This window comes from Mesocricetus auratus, unplaced genomic scaffold, assembly GCF_017639785.1.
Source record: "Mesocricetus auratus isolate SY011 unplaced genomic scaffold, BCM_Maur_2.0 Super-Scaffold_100018, whole genome shotgun sequence".
Lineage (NCBI taxonomy): Eukaryota > Metazoa > Chordata > Mammalia > Rodentia > Cricetidae > Mesocricetus > Mesocricetus auratus.
In genome coordinates, this window is record NW_024429199.1 from 22,325,089 (window position 1) to 22,346,519 (window position 21,431).

Below are 21,431 nucleotides of genomic sequence, written 5' to 3' on the forward strand. Positions count from 1 at the left end.
ATGTCCCTCTCCACCCCTTATCTCTGTACAACAACCTCAAATCAATTCTGCCTCTTTACAATGAAACGTCTTTGTACCGCTCATCCCTACCCAAACATACCTGGGTGGCAGGAGGCCAGTCTCAACTGCCATTGCCAAGCAGTCATAAAGGAAAGAAATTCTTTTGGGGCTGTGTTGGCCATGAATAAATTTTACAATCCACTGGATGCATTGTTCATGAGAATCCTAAATATTAGAAAATGTTTTTACTTTAGGCCTGAAGTTATATTTTCCAAAAACACAAATTGCTAACATCACACCTGGGAATATATCAGTACTGTAAAGTAAATATTGGACTGTGAGCCCAGCAGTGGTGGTGCATAATCCCAGCACTTGAGAGGCAGAGGCAGGTGAATCTCTGTGAGTTTGAGACCAGCCTGGTCTACAAGAGCTAGTTCCAGAACAGCCTCCAAAGCCACAGAGAAACCCTGTCTCGAAAAACCAACAACAACAACAACAAAAAATTAAATAAATAAAAAGAAAATATTGGACTGTGAACATCAGTAAATCAAGATGACTCCTAAAAGACGAAGATTCAAGTGAGATTCAACTGTGGACATGGTAGTACATGCCAGTAAACCTAGTACTTGAGGGGATGAGGTATATATAAGTTCATCCTGGGCTAAATATAGAGTTCTATGTCAGCCTGAGCTATATCTAGCCAGACTTTGACCACAAATAAATAGATTGAATTTAGTATTTGTTATATTAATTTTTAAATATTTCAATTACTCCTACCATGAGACCTCCAAAAGCTGTTAAGATTATATTAACAAATTCATGGCAAATAGAAACTCACCTAAGTTACTCTAAGCAGCATCTTTATGGGGTGATATAAAGATTCCACTTGCTGGAGGAAGAAACCTAACATGGGTGGACACCTCAGTCTCATCAAAATTTAAATGAATACAGTCCCCATGAAGCAAACCAGAGTCCACCATGATTCCAAACACAAATCAAATTTCTGGGTCTTCATAATTAAAATCTGACACTAAAAGTCAGGCTGATATCAAGACCATCTTCCAGGTATATACAAATGGTATATGGTGATTCTATAAAATACAAATATAATTCTGAGGCTGGGGACGCGGTTTGGAGATGAGCATGTGCCTGGCATGTGTGAAGATGCCCTGTATTCAATCCTTAGCACTGTTAAAAGAGAAAAGCAATGTGATGGCCGATGAGTCTGTAATCCCAGAACTCAGGAGACAAAGGCGGGTGGCACAGAGAGACAGTCTTGTAGATAAACAGTTCAGGGAACACCAACTGTGACTCTGGCTTCAGACACAGGACGTTGGGGGCTAAGCTAGGAAAGGAAGGAGACCAGCCTTTGAGCCAGTCTGCTGCCTTATGTACATCAAAGTACTACCTTTTGAAAATAAAATTTAGAACATACTGTCTTGAGGGTGGCAAATTTATCAATGGCTCACAGGCAAGGGGAGCCCGTAGCTCACTTCCCTATCTTTAGGGCACCATGAGAAGATAATGTACTATTCTAACAGGGACTCTATAAGGGGATACTCTTAAACTCTGGGTAATTTTTTGAAGAAATGTTTAACATTATCTGTTTCCACGTGGAAAGCAAATACATCAAAATAGAATAAAATATCTTATATAATCTAACGTGGAAGAAATTTTTTAAAACATCTCCCCCTGGGATCTTCTTACATTGAACTTTCAATGAAGGTTCTCCAGTAAAAATATGAATGTAGCTAGGTGGTGGTGGTGCATGACTTTGATCCCAGTACTTGGGAAGAAGGGGCAGGTGGATCTCTGTGAGTTTGAGGTCAGTGTGGTCTACAGGGCAAGTTCCAGGACAGGCTCCAAAGTTACACAGAGAAACCTTGTCGGGGGGGGGGGGTAATATATGAACGTAAAATGATAGCAATTTTATTTTTCCCATTCCTAAATGATCTTAAGAAAAAGGTCAATGCAGACGTAAAACGGAAGAGGGAACCAGAAAGTCATCAACCAGCTGTTACACATGTAACATCTCACCTGAGAAAGCCCATTCCAAAACTGTCGGAAGGCAGCCAAACAGCTAATTAGCTTTGTTTTTTCATCCTCGGGAGTATCCATAAACATGCTGAAAAAACAAAAATCACATGACTTGCAACTAGTTTCAAAAGGGTACGCAGCAAGGCAGAGTTTGTAACTCTCCCAAACCAACATAAGTAATATCTTGCAAAGTCACATCTCACAAAACAATGCCGGCCTCATACTCACCCTGGGAAAGCCTCTTCTATAATTTCTGTTTTCTGCAAACAAACGAAACATAGTAAAGGATCTGAATTATACAAAGGGGGGTGGGAGGTGTTCCCTGGAGAAATAATTTAGGGCAACACAGGACAAGTCACTTTGCTCAGGAACGCGCGGGAACTAACGATGCTTCCTTTGAATGTGACAGCCGCCCAGGGATCACCAACCCCAGTATGGATTCCAATGTCAAAACAAAGGGGGCGGGAAAGGAGGCTGCCCAGGTCCAGGCCCAGAGCCCGGCCTGCAGTCTTCCCCCTACTCCCCCTACCCCCGTTTCCCCTGGGTTACGGACATTTGCACTCACCACCACCTCCTCGAAAATGCTCTGCAGCTGCGTCTCCATCGGTACCATCGAGCCCCGGGCTCCCGGGGTGCCCGTCAAGGCACGGGTAAGCCCCTCGATCCGGGAAGAATGGTGCCAAGGGGTGGAACCACAGGAAGGAAGCCCTACTTTCTCCGTCGCTTCCTTCAGAGGTCCGCAATTAAACAGAGCCCGCCCGGAAGCTCGGAAGGGCCCGGTGCGTTGTCGTTACAATCCCTCCAGATATCTGTAGCCCTGCCCGATGGTTCCGCGCGCCGAGGTGGCCCGCAGGCTGATAAGCGCTCCTTGCTTGATACCAGACCTGTCGCCTTGGACTACAGGTCACCACCTCCTGGCCGGAGACGGGGCTGCGTCATATTTTAAGTTCATTTGTGGCCAAACCAAGTGATTCCTGTCAAGGACTGACCTTCTGAAAGAGTTGATACCACTTTATTCTTGCCCGCGTGCACAATATCTTCTTTATGGCAGCCTCAGTTGCTAGCAGACAGGCACATCACCATCTTTCAGTGAACGTTGAAAAAAAAACACAACAAAACAAAAGACAGGGAATAAACGCATTATTATTAGTTTATTTAATTTTGATTGGTGATGTTAAGCATATGATTAGAAAAAAAAGACTATTTTGCATCGCCCTAGAAAATTTCTGACATCCTGTGCAGCCAGGGGCTCAGTCACACTGCCCTACATCCAGAAAGCACTCTCCATTTATACTACGATTCATCTTTCACATCCTTGGTGTTTATGATTGGACTGCTTACATCTTCTGTCTACTGTCAATCAGGCAGTTTATCATAAGCTTATTTGTGGTTCTACTACATCCTGCATTCAAGTTTTTCATCTTATATAGCCAACATTTTTCTGTGCTTTAGACAAGGTTTAATATAGTCCAGCCTAACCAGAGATCACTATATAGCCCAGGTTAGCCTGGAACTCAAAATCCTCCTTCCTCAACAACCTGAGTCCTGGAATGCTTTCTTACTTTACCAAGCAGCTTCTTTCATTGCAGATTAATTATAATGAATACTTTTAATTTGTTGTTGTTGTTGTTGTCTTGTTATCAAGAAATTATCCTTTATTCTAAGATCATGATGTTTTCTTCCAGAAACTTAATAGTTTTAGTTTTGATATTAAAGTTCATGATTCTTAAAAATTATATACCGTGGCTGGTGATAACTTGTCACATGATTTTTCCTGGGGGAGATGTAAATAAATGTTTACATACCCTCAACGGAGGTCACTGACAGATTAAAGAAAGGATTCCATTCAAGTCCAGCTTGGTGAACCAATGAGTTTATTATAGTTACTTATGGCATCATGGTGACATGGGCAGCCTCATTACTGGAAACTCCTACTCCAAGTATGGATGCCTTATAAAAAGATATACCATTAGAGAGTACCCTCCTAATAAATTACGTACTTGTAATACAACATTGGGGAATTTAATACAACAGTGAGGGAATTTCTGGGGATCTTATAAAGACTTCGTTGAATTTCTGTATAGTCTTTATTTTATTTTATAGTTTTGAGACAGGGTATTTCACAGTCCAGGGTGACCATGGACTCACTATGTAGCAGAGCATGGCCTTGAATATTTAATCCTTCTATTATTGTCAAATTCTCATGCAGAGAGATGGGGCACCACTGAGGGTCTCTGCCTTGAAAAAGTGTTTATTCATGCCAGTACTAGCTCAGTGGATTTACACCCAAAGGTTCAGCTCCTAGCACAGCAGGGTGTAGCCTTATAGAGGCTTCCTTAGTTCCCCTTTACATTCTATACCCTTTGTCTCCTTTACATGGAAACATATGTTCAGATCAGGCAATCCAAGTTACAGGGTCATGACAGTCACGAACAGTCAAATAGATATTAATTATTCCATATTGCCATCCTTAGTTATGAGGAGACCTTTACCACACTGTCTCCTCCTTATAAATGCTGAGATTACAAATTTGTGCTGCCACACCTGGTTTATGTGGTGCTAATGATTGAACCCAGGATTTCCTGCTTGCTAGACAAGTAGTCTACCAACAAAGACACATCCCCAGCCCACATGTGGGCTTCGTGCTGGCAACTGACACTGCTCTGCTTTAACAGTGATGATAACCCAAGCTAGTCTCAAACTCTTAACCCTCCTGCCTCAGCCTTCTGAATGCTGAGATTGCAAACACGCATCACCATGCCTGACTTCATTACTAAGAATTTATTGTTAGAAGATGTGAAAAGTTGTCAAAAGTTTTCATTTTTGTCTTTTAGATGATCACTGGTTGAGTGATAGGCTTCTAAAATTCGTTTAAACTTTTTTGTAGGCATAGTACAGACTGCTAAATATGCCCTACCCCCTGAAAGCTGCTAGGCAGGAGGCTGGTGAATCCCCAGTGTAGCCAAGCAGAATCTTAGTTTCCCAGCAGATGTAATGGGCACATACAACCACTGAGAATCATTTTTACTGTGCCACAGCTCCTAAACACTGAAATGAACTATTTAAGTTCCCTGTTGGGGAGTAGCCTGAAGACTCATGTCCAGTGTGGCGTTTGCTAGGGACGTAATCAGAAAGATGGCCAAGTTTAAGCCATAGAAAATTATGGTGTCACAATTCTGGAGGCTAGAAGTCTAAGATGAAGGTGCACTGGGGACTGGCTTCTTTTCTTGTCTTTTAACCTTTCATTGTATTTATTCTATGTGTCTTTTACATCATGCATCTTTGATCCCATTCATTTCTCCATCCTTTTGCATCTGCCCCTGCACACCACCTCCTGAATAAAACTAAATTTAAGAGGTACACAAAAGGACAAAAGTTTTTTAAAATCTCGTTATAGAAGCTGCAGTGTGACACAATGAGACACCCTCTTTGTCCGTACATTGTTACTTGATAATGTTCATTGCATAGAGTCGTTGGTCTGGTTCTAGACCTCTGGGTTCTACTACACTATCAGTTCCAGGTCCTCACTGAGTCTCTTCTTGGACATCCCTCTGGCACCTGTGTTGTGAATATCCTACAGCTTTGGGTCTGGGGGTCAGAAGCCTTCCTGTGCTACACTAGATCATAGATGGGATGGTTGTTAGAGAAGATGCTGGGGCCTCGGCAACTACAGGTGGTGCACCTCCAGTTCTCCCCTGTCCTCACCACCAGGGTGAGCTCTCCAGCATCGTCCCAGCTAATTCACCTAGCAATGAGTGAAGGGTGGGGCCAGTTCTCCTGCTTCCACACCCTCAGGCTCGGCTCTTGCATCCTTACAGCATCAGGGCCAGGTGTATCATGTTGGCCGGGTGAGGTATAGGGGCCATTTTCTGCGGCTGGTGAGGCACAGGGACAGCTCTCCTGCTCTTATGACCCCAGGGCCAGCTCCTCCACCTGTCTCTGACATTGATGGGCAGGGTTGGGGCATTTCTCCTCCACCCATGCTGCCACGTGTCAGATGAGTAATGGCGACATCTCTCCCTTGCTCTCAGCACCGATCAGGCTGGGTCACCCTCACCTCTGATCACCAGACAGCTGTGCTGTGCTGCCTAGGCTCACTTTTCTGAGTGCTGCAGCTGATAAGGGTGGTCAGCTCCCCCTCCCACATTGCTGCATGACAGATGAGTAGTAGGGGAAGTTCTCCCACACTTACAACTTCTGGGCTGGCTTATCCACACCTCCACCAACAAGGTTGGCTCTAATATGTTACCCAGGTGAGGTGCAGGACCTGCTTTCCCAAGTGTTGCAGCTGATGGGGGACAGGGACAGCTCTCCCCCTCTTGTGACCTCAGGGCCGGTTCTCACACGTGCCTCAGGTGGGCACATGGAGGGGAGGCAACTCTCCCCAGCCCATGCTGCCACAGGGCAGATGGGTGACGGGGGCAGCTCTCCCTTGCTCACTCACATCTGTGCCAACAGCAGCACTGGTTTGTTCTGTGGCCTCTCTACTCGACGTCTTCTTGAGTTTTCTCATTGTCTTCCTTTTGTGTGGACACTGGTGTTACTGCTCCTCCATCTTCTCCTCTCCCTTCTTCCAATTTCAATAAGGTCTCATGTCTCCTGGGCTGACCTTGAACTAGTCAAGTTGCCTTCTATATGTATCTGCTTATACTTACAGACCTATGCTGCTGTCAGCCTCAACCAGAGAAGATTCTCTTTGCAATGAGCATCGGTCAATGGAGAAAAGTACAAATGGTTGAAGCACTGAGAATAAGAGGCCGAGAGTCTGGTCCTATCAGGACATCTATCACCAAAGCTGTGGAGGAGGCAGAAAGAATTTAAGAGCCAGAATAATGCGAAACGTGTCTTCCGATAGTGAAATGGATATCACCATAATGAACTCATAGCATTTATGGATGCCACAAGACCACAGCAATATCAAGCCAACAAATGTCCTGCCATAAACAGGCTAAATGATCTTCAGGTCCCACCCTGGACTAAGTGGCTGTATGTGGTGGATAGTTTTGAGGGAAGAAAGAATCCTTCCTTTTTGAAGATATGGTCATTGGGAGGTTTTCCATGCTCTAGTGGATTGCGCTATATCCATGCACGTATGATCAGTCCTAACTAGATCTAGTGAGTTATAAAAAGAATAAGACATGAAATAGGGAGGGGGCATGTTGAGGTAATATGGGGGAAATTCTAGGGGCAAATGGGGATAAGTAGGATCATATTTCAGTGTATACATATATGAAATTCTCAAAAATAGAAAATTAAAGATAAAATTGTACGTTTATCTATGTATCCATGTGAAAGTGCTATGACATGGGTGTGGAGGTCAGAGGATATCATGTGGGTCCCAGGGATTGAACGCAGATCATGAACATTTGCCTTTACCTACTGAGCCATCTTGCTGGCCCTCTATTTAAAATAAACCCCAACTCCACTTCATGCTTATTCCTTCTGAAAGTATTTTCTGAGTTAAATCCAAGGATCCAGTTTTATCTCAGTCAATGTTCCTAAAAGATTAAGGGAAATACTCAAGTTGCTGAGGGTGACAACGTGAAGATGTCTCCATCCCTGCCACCACTGAAAATTGTGTACAATCATTCTGTCCCAGCCTCCTTTAATTTCTTCTAGGTTTCTTTCTTATGTAGCTTACTGCTAGTAGGTCCCACAACAGAGATCCAGACACTCATGAACATTGTCCTGGCCATGTCTGGCAGCATAATACTCAAACAGTACTTCTTAATACAAAAGGACAAAAATAAATTTCAAGGCTGAGGATGTATCTCAGTGGTTGAGCATCAAGTATACTCAAGGTCCCGGGTTCAATCACCAATGCTTTCAGAAAGGACAACAAAAATAAGAAAGAGGGGAGAGGAGAGGAGAGAAGAGGAGAGAGAGAGAATGAGAGAGAGAGAGAGAGAGAGAAAGAGAGAGAGAGACAGAGAGAGAATGAGAGAGAGAGAGAGATCACAGCAGAGAAGCCTAGCTGACACCACCTAAACCAGGTGATCAAACATTATCAGCAATGAGAAAATGTGAATCATGCCCCAGACTGATAGGATGTCATGAGAGCGTTGCACATTTCTTTTCTTTTCTGCCAACATTGCACATTGTTAATCTACTTCATAAAGAAATATGAAACGGAATGCATAGGGACATTCTCCAAAGCAACTGCATACTTCATGGAGAAATATAAAGCTAAGATGAATGGGCATTCTACAAACTAACTGGTCTGTAATATTCAAAGAATCAGAGTTAAGAGAGCTAAGAAATGACAGGGAAAGGCGTGGAGAATGAAAGAACTATTCAACAACAGTTAAACACAAACCATGACTCTCACAGAAGTTCTCTTACACGAAAGGAAAGTTAAGAAAACCTAAAGGACAACTGAAGAGTACATGGGCGATGAAGACCAATGCTAGTCCCCGGTTTTGCTAGTTGTGGCAATATAGAAAAGTGCCTTTATTTTTAGAGTGTATGCATAGTAAGTAGTGCAGAAAAATCTAAGAAAAGGTTGGCAACTTGTGGCAACTGAGTGCTGAAGTCATGTCAGAAACTTTTGGGGAACCAGTTAAAACAGAACAGTGTTGCTATAGTTTGAATGTGGATCCAATATACTTTTGAATGTGAGCACTGCCCTATCCTTCTTGGGAGAAGGTGGGTCACTAGTGTGGGTCTTGACACTTTATAGCCCAGCCTGTCTCACCTCATACTCACTTCCTGTTCCCGGGTGTAGATGCAATGTAGCTGGTGGCTTTCTATTTCTACTGCTGTATCTTGCTTGCCATGATGGCCAGTTACTGTGAGCCAAAACAAACCAGCTGTCCCCGAAGTTTCTTTTGTCCATGTATAAAATTTTTCTTACATTGCCGGGCGTTGGTGGCGCACGCCTTTAATCCCAGCACTTGGGAGGCAGAGACAGGTGGATCTCTGTGAGTTCCAGGCCAGCCTGGTCTACAGAGCGAGTACCCGGACAGCCTCCAAAACAATACAGAGAAACCCTGTCTCAAAAAACCAAAAAAAAATTTTTGTTACATTTATTTACATGTGTGCATATGTGCACACGCATGTCATGGTACATATGTGTAAGTCAGAGGACAACTTTACAGGAGTTGTTTTCATCCTTCCATCATGTGAGGCTTGGGGACTGAACACAGGTTCTTTTTTTTTTTTTTTTTTTTTTTTTGGTTTTTCGAGACGGGGTTTCTCTGTAGCTTTGGAGGCTGTCCTGGAGCTCACTCTGTAGGCCAGGCTGGTCTCGAACTCACAGAGATCCACCTGCCTCTACCTCCCATGTGCTGGGATTAAAGGCGTGTGCCACCACTGCCCAGCCTGAACACAGGTTCTTGTTAAGGATGTTTACAACAACAGGAAGAAAGCAACTAAGATGTATAGAACAAATCTGTCAGGCCTGCAACAAAGTGTGAACACCCAAAATGTTTTGAAGAAATGCGACGCAGATTCTGACACTGTGAGAATTTTTCACTTGACAAATACAGTCACCCCAACCCTCCCCCCACCCCACCGCCATGGAAATATCTAAACCCACAGATGTTCAGGTCCCTCATATATAATGATGTAGGTAGGTGAAGTGGGTCAGCATGTAGACGTGGCAAACTGCTATCATTATAACCACTGTACCTTGTAAACTTATTGCTGTTCAACAAATCCTGACATTGTTAGTGTGCACACCATGTGTTTGCGTACATGTAAAAGTAACAAGCTTCTATCATTATAACTACTGCACCTTGTAAACTTATTGTTATTCAACAAATCCTGATATTGTTAGTGTGCATGCCATGTGTTTGCATACATGCCACAGCACACTTGTAGGGGTATAGGACATGAAGTATGCAATTTTATAATAAATAGAAATATTCAGTGAAGCCAATGAATTTTTGTCACAAAAGGCAAAAGAGGTTTAAATGCAAATGGATTCTAGGACAGTTTCTAATAAAGTTATGGCCATAACACCTGTCACCATATATACTAGTATATTTTACACATACACACACACACACACACAGAGAGAGAGAGAGAGAGAGAGAGAGAGAGAGAGAGAGAGAGAATAGAAAATCTGTGTAAAAGTAAGATGATGAATAGTTAAACAAAGACTCTCTTTTATTTTGTAGATAAAGGTAGGAGGAGAGAGGAGATGAAGGAGGAGGGAGGGAGGTCCCACAGGAGAAAGAGCAGATTAAAGGCGGGGAGAGCAAGAGGAAGAGAAAAATTCTAAACACAAACATTAAGCCAACTGAGCTCCAACCTTAACACCTGAACACCCCTCTCCAGAGCCCATGTGTCAGAAAGAGAGAACTGACTTCTTCCAAGTGTCCTATACCATGGCATGTGTGCCGTGGCATGTATGCAAACACACCACACACACACACCACACACACACACACACACACACACACACACACATACACCAAAGTCAGAACGGTAGCAGTTTGCCAAATGATCCTACTTCCCTTGACAATCTGGCCAAGGCAATGCAGTTTCTTTTACTCTAATCTCCATTAGTAATATTAGCGCTCCTATCACATATCACACAGTAAATATGGCTGGATATGAATTAATAATGTGAGTTGCACAATGACTACAAGTAAGGAGGCTATAACAGAGTTCAAGAGGAATGCATGTGTTGTCTGTATTGATGAGAAAATGGACCCTAACCAGCTGCAGGAAGAAGCTGTTGCCTCAGAGACAATATGGCAGAACTGGGTCCAGAGCAGAACCTGCAGGGCCAGGTCCCAATGGGAGAGCAGATAAGCAGCAGACAGACTTCTAGTCTGTCAGAAGAGGGGCAGAGCTGAGCTGAAACCTCGGAATATTTGAGAGTTCTCTGTTGGTCCCTGACACACACTTACCTCATATCAGACAATAGGCGGGTAAGGGGCCATTGGATTACCTTGCTAGTTGTTCATCAATTTATGGGGCCCAGATGAGGAGTTATACCCTTTCCTTGGTCCAGTATGTCAGATAAGTTATTGCGCTTGGTTTCTCTGATACAATTTTAATATGCCCATGTGAGCCTACAATCTCACTTCAATATGAGAAATGTATAGGGTGGGTGGCATCCTTTCTACTTTCAAGAACAAGCCATTATCAGTCTGCAGTATGTGGGTGCTTCTCAACTGATTGTGTTGTTTGTATTGTTTCTGTACCCACCCTGCTGTACACTCACCCTCCAATATCAAAATGGAGTCCCTCGGGGCAGAGCACACCCTGAAAAGTCATTGTTTTGTAGGAGGTAGATAAACTGAGCACACAGCATAGCCTAAGCTCAGCAAAAACAATTTTCTGCTACTGATATTGCAAATTGCCATTGATGTATCTAAACAACACAAGCTTAGCAAAAACAATTTTCTGTGACTGATATTGCAAATTGCCATTGATGTATCTAAACAACACAAATTTATGACTTTATAGTTCTGTTGATTATAGGTACAGGATTAATCACTCCAGGCAAAAGTCCAGTTATCAAGAGGCCTGGACTCCTCTCTGGACTTGCTAGGGAAGGTCTTTTTGGCTTTATTGGAAGCCGTGCACATTCTTTAGCTAATAGCTTCCTTTCTCCACCTTGAAGTCCAGAAACTTTACAATTTTTTTAGCTTTTTTCTCTATTTACATCCTTTTTACTCTAGGGAAGGTGAATGATCTAATTCAAACAAGAAAATGAGATTTCCCTTTCTTCCATTTTGTTTGAAAAACACGATCCTCTTTTCTCAGCCCACTAACACAAAGGCTGAACTCTGTTTACGAGGCACAACCAGAAATAACATTTTACCAGGTCTCTGGGCATTCCTTAATCGACTCAAGTTGGCATAAAATTAGCTGCTACAGTAACTTGGACCTAGTACTGAGGAGTGAACCACAGAAAGGATAGAGAGGTGTATGGGATGTGGGACCTTTCTCCACTCCCAACCAGAAATGCTGGAAGCAAATTATTTCTGGGATTTGGAATGGGAAGTAAAGTGAACTAACTTTAAAACATTTATAGCAAGGTAAAAGCTGTGGTGGGATTAATAAATAGATTAAAATGGCACAAGACATGCAAAAGTCTCATACTCACCTGGGTCAAGCTTGCTGAATGACCTGAGCAAACTATTCACATACAGGTGTATGTGTACATACACATACATAAATATATGTACATATAATTACACACAAATGCACATGCACAGACACACAGCTATAGTTGTGGAGTTGGAAAAGATATTACTGGAGAACCATTCTGCAAAACCTTGTATGGAACCATCATGTAAATTGAAGCAAGGGAGGTTGCACTGTAGTATTAATGACCTTGTAAAGAATTTGGTTTTAACCAAAAAGAGACCATGACCTTGGAAGGTGAAGTCTGGTAGAAGTAACTTGGCTTCTCTAGGGCCATGTGCCACCTAAGTGGTCTAGCAATATGAATCAGGGGTAGATGATGATGTATCACTTCAACCTCTGGAGAAACTGAAAGGTGAGATGAGCTACACAAGCTGTTAAATGGTGTCTATGTGAGGAAGTCCTGCTCTGGCTTCATTTCTGTTGCTATGACAAATACCCTGACCACAAGCAACTTAGGGGAAGAAAGTGTTTATTTGGCTTACAGTTCCATGTTACAGTCCTTTATTACAGGGAAGACAAGGTAGGAACCGAAGGCATCACAATCAAGGACAGAGAATGTAATTTCATGGATCCTCGTTTGCTCACTAGCTTTCTTCACCATGCATAGTCTAGAATTCTGGCCCTCAAGAGGTAGAGACAGGAGGATGGCAAGGTCAAGGCTAGCTGGGGCTACACAGTCAGCAGTATCTTAAGTATGTTAACAGATACTCAAAAACAAAGTGGTGAAATCTATCTCTTACAGCTGAAAGCAGGGTATGACTTCTGTCAGGGAGACTTCTAAAGGACTCCGATTTGTTATTGTATGTCTTAGGATTGTCTTTTAGGATTATTATATTTTCATCAATATAATCAGTCACTCATAAGGAAGAAAATATAAAACAGATGTACAACCTAAAAATAATAACCAGATCTAAGACCTATTAACATTCCCTATTGGAGGGTGGGGGGTATAGTTCAGCGGGTAGAGTGTTTACTTAGCATGTACGAAGTCCTGGATTCAATTCCCCAGCCACACAGAGCCTGTGCATTGTGGTACCCTGTAAGGCAGCATCAGGAGGTATAAACAGATGGACCAAAAGTTCAAAATCATCCTTAGCTGCATAAGGAGTTTGATACTAGCCTGGGACATGAGACCCTGTCTTTTTCAAATAAAACCCCAAGTAACGATAGCAGCAGTAATAATAAAATAAATATTTTGGGACAAATGTCTAGTGTGCCTTCACTAGGTGAAGGGAGGAACACTGTCAACACCCTAGTGTCCCACTTCTTAGTAGCAACTCCTTTCTCTTCCTAGAGGCAACACTGTCCTGACTCTTAGATGCTGGTCATCGCCTCCACTGTATTTATATTTTCATCCACTAACATGTGTGCCAAAGATGAGTAGCAAAGAAAAATGAGGTGTAAAGTAAGGACTGTGTGACTATCTCCTTGGAGAACATAAGCTGGGCAAGGTGTCTCAGCCAGAGCCTAGCTTTAGTTCCCAAGAGGTTTGTAATGGTGATTTCCCTTCTGGGAAACATCAGTAGAACAGAACAGAGAACGTCTTGGGAAACACAGAGTAGACAGCACTCTGAGTGTCCCACACTGCCTGTTGAAGAGTTAGTGTGAATATAGCCATTGGAGTAAGATATTATGTATTTTCCAGTTTCTAATCTTACATAGTTGCCTCTAATGCGAGAGGCAATTTGCCTTTGCAATGAAATGCAATGATTGTCCTTCCCTTCTTGTGTTTTACTTACTTAAGCAGTAAGACCACCATAGGTGAGGGAGAGTTTCCTACGAACCTGGCTAAGCAGGGTTACTCAAAGCACAAAGTGCAGTCTCCCCGGACAGCTGGCCACACCACCAGTCCTTCGGGTCACTCTCTACCAGTCTGAACTGGTTTCTTTCTTTGTCCATGCACATCTGTTGTGTTGTATTTTCCTTTGTTGTCTTTTTGTTTAATTTATGGGCTGTTCTACTTTGATCTAACTGTCAGAACACCGGCTTCCTGGAAGAAGTGCCTCCTTGTTCTGTAGTGTACATTTGTTGCAAATGAAGGTGTAGAGCAAAAAAAAAAAATGCATGCCTTAAAATGTTCTTCTTGTATTTTCCTCTTGAACAAGAGTGTGGGCTGTGTGGAGATCATTTCTCAGAAGGTGTTAATCCCCTATCCTCTCTCTGTCATCATGGATGTTGGGAAATCTTACACTCTTTTGATTCTAGAGGTGCTACAGATACCTACTTTTCTCTTGCCTGAAGCTTAGAAGATCCAGCCATTTACAGAGAGTTTTGGTAGATGTTTGTATTTTATTCATTAACTGTGCATGAAATGGTCTTCTAAGCCATGAAATGCATTTCCTTTGGCTCTAGAACAATTTCCTCGGCGATTTTTCCCTTCCTCCTTTACTCCTGTCTCACTTCAACTTTTATTATTTGATGATAGAAGACAGCCATGTAAAAATTTAAATATCTCGATGTTAACGTTAAATATGTTGCCTCATGTGCTGGCTAGTTTCATCAATCAGACACAAACTTGAGTCAGTAAGGAAGAGGGACACTCAGTTGACAGGTCACCCCCATCAACTTAGCCTGTGCATATCAGTGAGGGCATTTTCTTGATTAACAATTGATGTAGGAGAGCCTAACCCATGGTGGGCAGTGCCGCCCCCAAGCAAGTGGGCCTGGGCTGTACAAGAAAGCAAACTGAGCGAAGAGTAACCCAATAAGCAGCGATTCTCTGTCGTTTCTACTTCAAGTTCTTGCTTGAGGTGCTGCCTTGGAGTCCCTCAATGATGGATCATAAACAGTAAGAGGAAAAAGTATTTCTTCATGAAATTGCTTCTGGTCAGTGTTTTATCATAGCAGTAAAAAAGCAAATTAGTGTACCAAGTATCTAAACTATGCTAAATATGTTTTTCTCTGAAAACTCTCCTTGTACCTCTTTTGTACTTTCTCTTTCTTCCTTCCCCCCTTTCCTCCTTCCTTCCTTTTTTTTTTCTTGACAAGGTATCATGTAGCCAAAACTGGCCTCAAGCTAAGTATGTAGTTGAAGATTATCTTGAACCCTTGGTTGACTTGCTTTTACATTCCTAGTGATAGATTGTGGTTTGCCGTACCACACCCTGTTTATGTGGTATTGAGCATTGAACTCAGGGCTAAGTGCATGCTAGGCAAGCATTATGTCAGTTAAGTTACATCTCCAACAAGGAATCATCAATTCGTCATATGTTTACTAAATTTGTTAACCATTGGTGCAATTTTAAACTTCAATTTTATTTTACTACTCTATAGATAGATAGATAGATAGATAGATAGATAGATAGATAGATACTGTGTGTTTTATATCTTGGTAGACTGAAAAGGAACTTAATTATTGCTATGAACCCTTTTCCTTAGAAACCCTTTCCATTGTTCCCTTGGTACATCAACACTACTTGTACAGCACGTAACACACTATACTGTGCCCTGCACTGTTTGTTTTATCAGAATAAAACTCTTTAAAGCAAATTCATAAGCTCAACATTCCTACACAAAGTTTGTGCTTGGTGGTTCATATTTATTATTCATTACACTAGATGACATAAAAGCCTTCAAAGTCCCTTCATTTCTTGGAAATAGCTTCCTCTGAGGCAATAGCTAGTTCTAAAATTCTGGGTGTTGAAAAAGATTGGATCTCCAATAGAATTGTGCCTGCTAAGGTTTTCAAAACTGCTGTGGAACAATCTGTGGACACTGTAAATATGCATTACTTCCATTGGTTTATAAAGAGCTGACTGGCCTATAGCTGGGCAGGCAGATATTGAGTGGAAGAGTCAGATACTGGGAGGAAGAAGGGCAGGGTCTGAGGATACACCATGAGACACTGAAGAAGGAGCAGGGGAAGGACATGGATGAGGTAAATGAGCCTTGGCGAAGCACACAGATGAATATAAATGGATAAATTTACGTTATAGGAGCTAGTGAAAGCTGGGCGGTGGTGGCGCACGCCTTTAATCCCAGCACTTGGGAGGCAGAGGCAGGCGGATCTTTGTGCGTTCGAGGCCAGGCTGGACCGATAGCCTCCGAAACAATACAGAGAAACCCTGTCTCGTAAAAACAAAAAACAAACAAACAAACAAACAAAAAAAAGGAGCTAGTGAAATACAAGTCTAAGCTACCAGCCAATCATTTGTAATTAATATTAAGTCTCTATATGGTTATTTGGGAGCAGCTGGTGGGACAGAGCTGATCAACAAGACACAGAAACTTATGCCCACAAGTGGCACCCAAATGTTCAGCCCCTACTTCCACACAAAACCTGAGAAAACTTAATAACAATAAAAAAGTTCCAAGCATACAAACACAGAGCCAAGCATGGCTACCTAGTCTCACAGTCTCATGTAGACCGCAGTATAGAGACACATCCTGCCTGCAGGATCAGCTGCCAGCCACGGGGCCCTACCACCATGTGCTAAGCTGAGCAGGGCCAGCAGCTGACTTAGCAATTTAAGATTCAGCTCATGTGATCAAAAAACAGTACAGATGCTCAATAAAGATACATACAAATGAAAGAAACCTCTAAACCAGTGACAGTGTATTTTAAAATATACATTGGCTTGGAAGAAAAAACATATACAGTCATAGATTTGTAAAGTTTAAAAATAATAAATTTCTTTAAAAGGAATAAAGTAATAAAAATACACCATATAAAGATGGAAAATGCATGGGGAGTCTTGATCTTGTATGTTATTATGCTGTCTTTAGATGTTTGATTGCTGATAAATGAGTGACAGCTGCTAAGACACATTGGATAATGAAAGCTACTTGATTAAACCAACCTATATATTTTAAAAATATCTTGACTTCAAAATGGAATTAAAAAGATACGTTGCTTGGGTAAGGGGTTCTGCTTTTGTTCCCACAGAAAATGAAAAGCTGTGGATTCAAGGTTAAAGATGATCAGGTTTGATAGAGGAAGACCTGAAAATCCTGACCAACAAACATAGACAAATAATCTTAGAAGAACTATAAGACATGTGATGCATATTTTACCTACTCAAACATAAAACAAAAAGTCATTTTTGGCTGACTTGTGTAGAATGCTGTTCATACTTGTATTAACGCATAGTATTTACTATTAAAATTTTATATGTTTTTTATAACAAAGGGACCAGATGTCAGCAAAGATAAGTAGCCCAGATAACCCAGCACCTCAAAATGCCTCCATTGTTTTCCTCAGAGTTCTGCATCCAGAACAGCTTCAAGGCTGCTGGCTGCGATGATCTAGCCTCACAGACTACTCAAGCCAAGACTTAACCATTATCCTAAATTTTCTCAGGTTCCCCCAAAGATGCCAGTGCCCCCAGACAACAGGAAGTAGTATAGAAAAAAACAATGCATACATTTCCAAAAGATGAGTTATGGGCATTTGTTACAATTTAGTGGGGGTTGGTTACAACTTGTTATTTTTCATAATTGGGGGAAAAAAAACTAGCCAAAGGAGTTAAATTCAAAGATCTGTTCCTAGCCGGGCATTGGTGGTGCACGCCTTTAATCCCAGCACTTGGGAGGCAGAGGCAGGCGGATCTCTGTGAGTTCGAGGCCAGTCTGGTCTAGAAGAGCTAGTTCCAGGACAGCCTCCAGAGCCACAGAGAAACCCTGTCTCGAAAAAGAAAAAAAAAAAAGATCTGTTCCTAAAGGGGGATATGATATAGGAATGATAGAAAACAAGGGTAGATTATTGAATCTACTTTAATCCTAAAAGCAACTATTAATCTCAAAATATTTTACATTAGTATGGATTTTGGTTTATTGGTACAAATTTAATGTTATTTTTGCTATACTATATTTCTACTCTTGTTTGGGGTATGGTGCTTATGCAGCTTATGTAAAAAATGTAAATGCAATTTTTACCTGATAATCATTCTTACTTTCTGTAGTTTTCTTATGCTAGAGTTGAAACCTTTATTTTTTTAATTAAACAAAAAGGGTGGAATGCTGTGGAATAAACCTTCTGTGCACTGTGAACATACGTTGCTCTCATTGTTAATAAAAGTTGCCTGATGGATAGTGAAGTGGGATTTTCAGGGCATAAACAACGCCAGGAAGAAGGGTGGAGTCAGAGGAATCACCAGTCAGATGCAGAGAGAAAGCAGGATGCGTACAAAATGAGGTAACAAGCAATGTGCAGAAGTTAGATAAAAACATGTGAGTTGACCTGGGTAACAAGAGTTAATTAGTGCCAGGCGGTGGTGGCTCACGCCTTTAATCCCAGCACTCGGGAGGCAGAGGCAGGCGGATCTCTGTGAGTTCGAGGCCAGCCTGGTCTACAGAGCCAGTTCCAGGACAGCCTCCAAAACAATACAGAGAAACCCTGTCTCGAAAAACCAAAAAAAAAAAAAAAAAAAAAAAAAGTTAATTAGTAACAAGCCTGGGCTATTGGCTGAGGATTTATAATTAATTAGTATTAAGTCTCCGTGTGGTTATTTGGGAGTGGCTGGTGGGACAGAGCTGACCTGCCATTCAAACAGAAAAGTTTGCACACACAAAATGTAATGCAATTTCCTTCACTAGAAATTTATGTGCAGGGGCTTAGATCTCTGTGTTGTTGCTAAAACTATTAAATAAATTACTTAATAAATCTTCCTTGAATGTCATATAGGTGATAGACATCTCCATAAATAAAAAGCAGAAGTAAGCCGGGCGTTGGTGGCTCACGCCTTTAATCCCAGCACTCGGGAGGCAGAGGCAGGCGGATCTCTGTGAGTTCGAGGCCAGCCTGGTCTACAAAGTGAGTTCCAGAACAGCCTCCAAAGCCACAGAGAAACCCTGTCTCGAAAAACCAAAAAAAAAAAAAAAAAAAAAGCAGAAGTAATTTAATTCCTGTCACCAAAGAGTGGAAGAGTGGACACACAGAAAGGAGTTCTAGGATTGAGAAAAACAACTCAGCTCATTCCAGGTTTCACAGAAGTGAATTTATGTGGGCCATACCATACACCAATGTGTGAGCTGTACTGGGGACTGCTCTCCAGGATTGTGACTTTAGGCTGTCTCTCTAGAGGATTTTTCTAGAATTTGTAATTTGTGATTCCCTCACAAGGACACTAAAGCAAAAGGAGTCCATGGAAGCCTGAGATGTTCTTAGAAATCAAATTACTTCTCAAATTTCACATGGCCAGGTGGTGGTGGCACATAACTTTAATCCCACCACTAGGGAGGCAGAGGCAGGCAGATCTCTATGAGTTTGAGGCCAAACTGGTCTACATAGCAAGTTCTAGGACAGCCAGAGCTGCTACACAAAGAAAAAGAGAGAAAGAAAGAAAGGAAGGAAGGAAGGAAGGAAGGAAGGAAGGAAGGAAGGAAAGAAATAAGAGAAAAGAAATTTCAGATGAACAGAAATGTTTTCAAAAACTTTATTGATGATAGGGTGAGCTTCTGCACTTGAGACAAAGTAGGACACAGTATTTCTGGGCCCAGACAATACGTCAGAGGTGTTGACTGTTCCACAGAGAACGAGAACAGTGATCTGGGAGTCATCCATATATACTAACCCGTAAATAAATTGTACATGTTGAGCTGGGCATGGTGCCTCACGCCTTTAATCCCAGCACTCGGGAGGTGGAGGCAGGTGGATCTCTGTGATTTTGAGGTCAACCTGGTCTACAGAGCAAGTTCCAGGACAGCTAATGCTGTTACATGGAGAAACCCTGTTTTGAGGGGGGTGGCATAGAAAGGAAAGGAGACAGGGATTGATGGATTGATCAAATGATTATACATTTCATGTTCTCATATTGTAATTTTAAAAAGCAGCTCAAGAGAGAAAGTCGCCATGCAGCAGAATTCAAGTGGAGGGGTTTTTAATTAAGTGAAAAGGATCATAAAAATGGGAAATGGGAGGGGGAGACAGGCCTTTAGGGACAAGAGCATTGGGAAAGAAGAAAGAAAGAGAGGGAGAGGAAAGGACAAGAGGGAGGGGGAGAGGGAGAGGGAGACAGACAGACAGAAGGAGAGAGACAGAAGGAGAGAGACAGAGGGAGAGAGACAGAAGGAGAGAGAGAGAGGGGATGGGAGGTGGTCAGGGCCCTTTTAAAAGGGAGCATAGTAAATAGGCACAGGTGGTGCTCTTAGTGGTACCAGCTGAGGGAGTATCCTGTCAGAACTCCAAAGATAGGCCAGCACAAATGCCTAAATACTAACACATGTCTCGCTACACAGATACTGCTAAACACTGTTACCTTGGCCCAGTCATTGATTCTACATATACTATTACACGCCATTGCTTGTAATGCATACAATTTACTTATTTCACTTGTATAAACTTGTGTACATGAGCCTATCTCCTAGTAACTACATTGTTTCATACAGCATAAAGACAAATTCTACACAGTATTCCAAATTTCTAATGTATAATTAATAATGAATGGACATTAGCTAAACATCTAAACACAGCTGACAGTGTCTTGGACACTCTTAGCTGTCAGTTATGTAGAGACCTGTGCTCGGAGAACACTACAAGCTTGCACAGAGCCTGTCTGTAATCAGTCAGATACAGAGTACAGCCCCAGGCACGGCAAGGGAGAAATACCACTGTATCCTATTTGAGACTTAACTTTGTCAAATAGCTCTTTTTTTTTTTTTTTTTTTTTTTTTTTTTGGGTTTTCGAGACAGGGTTTCTCTGTGGCTTTGGAGGCTGTCCTGGAACTCACTTTGTAGACCAGGCTGGCCTCGAACTCACAGAGGTCCGCCTGCCTCTGCCTCCCAAGTGCTGGGATTAAAGGCGTGCGACACCAACGCCCGGCTAAATAGCTCTTTATACACTTCCTTTCTCGTACTCTCATTATAGTTAAAAACTAACAACAGTCTTGCTTATGCTAGCAAATGATTTGAGAAATGTTAGTATTAGTCATGCTACTAAAATCCCTTATTATCCACAGGGTCAAACTATTGTGGAAAGACACCATCAGATACCTAATTGGCCGATTAAGATAAATAAGAGGGGGTATTTACACTCACCTAAACCCTCACATACTATTAGCTATGCTACCTTTAAATTTTAAGAACAATTTCACTTTAAAGGATGGTTGTTTTTCTGTTGTTCAAAGGCATTTGCCCTAAGGGAAGCAAACCTAAAGTAAATGCTAAATAAAAACAGAGCCTGATGGTCTAAGGTTGAGGCGAATTTATACTTATGTCTTCCCCAAAACAGAACAAAGCCCCAGATGGCATCTGACCAGGACATCCAGAGACCACAGGCAAATGAAACATCTGGAGGCAGATGACAAATCCATCAAGAGGAGATGTCCTAAAAGAGTAAGTGGATAACTTG

At 42.0% G+C, this 21,431-nt stretch overlaps 1 protein-coding gene across 2 annotated transcripts in view; it reads right to left on the reverse strand.

The window, feature by feature from the left end:
* Med23 (mediator complex subunit 23) overlaps positions 1-2,752 on the reverse strand; it is a 43,776-nt gene extending 41,024 nt beyond the window's left edge. For both annotated transcript variants that reach the window (XM_005065802.4, XM_005065801.4), the window contains exons 1-4: positions 2,603-2,752; positions 2,266-2,297; positions 2,038-2,125; positions 101-225 (exon numbers count right to left, since the gene is read on the reverse strand). In XM_005065802.4, coding sequence (XP_005065859.1) covers positions 101-225; positions 2,038-2,125; positions 2,266-2,297; positions 2,603-2,650 — 293 coding nt within the window. In that variant the 5' untranslated portion in view covers positions 2,651-2,752. The remainder of the gene's footprint in view (positions 1-100; positions 226-2,037; positions 2,126-2,265; positions 2,298-2,602) is intronic.
* Positions 2,753-21,431: the final 18,679 nt, after the last annotated feature.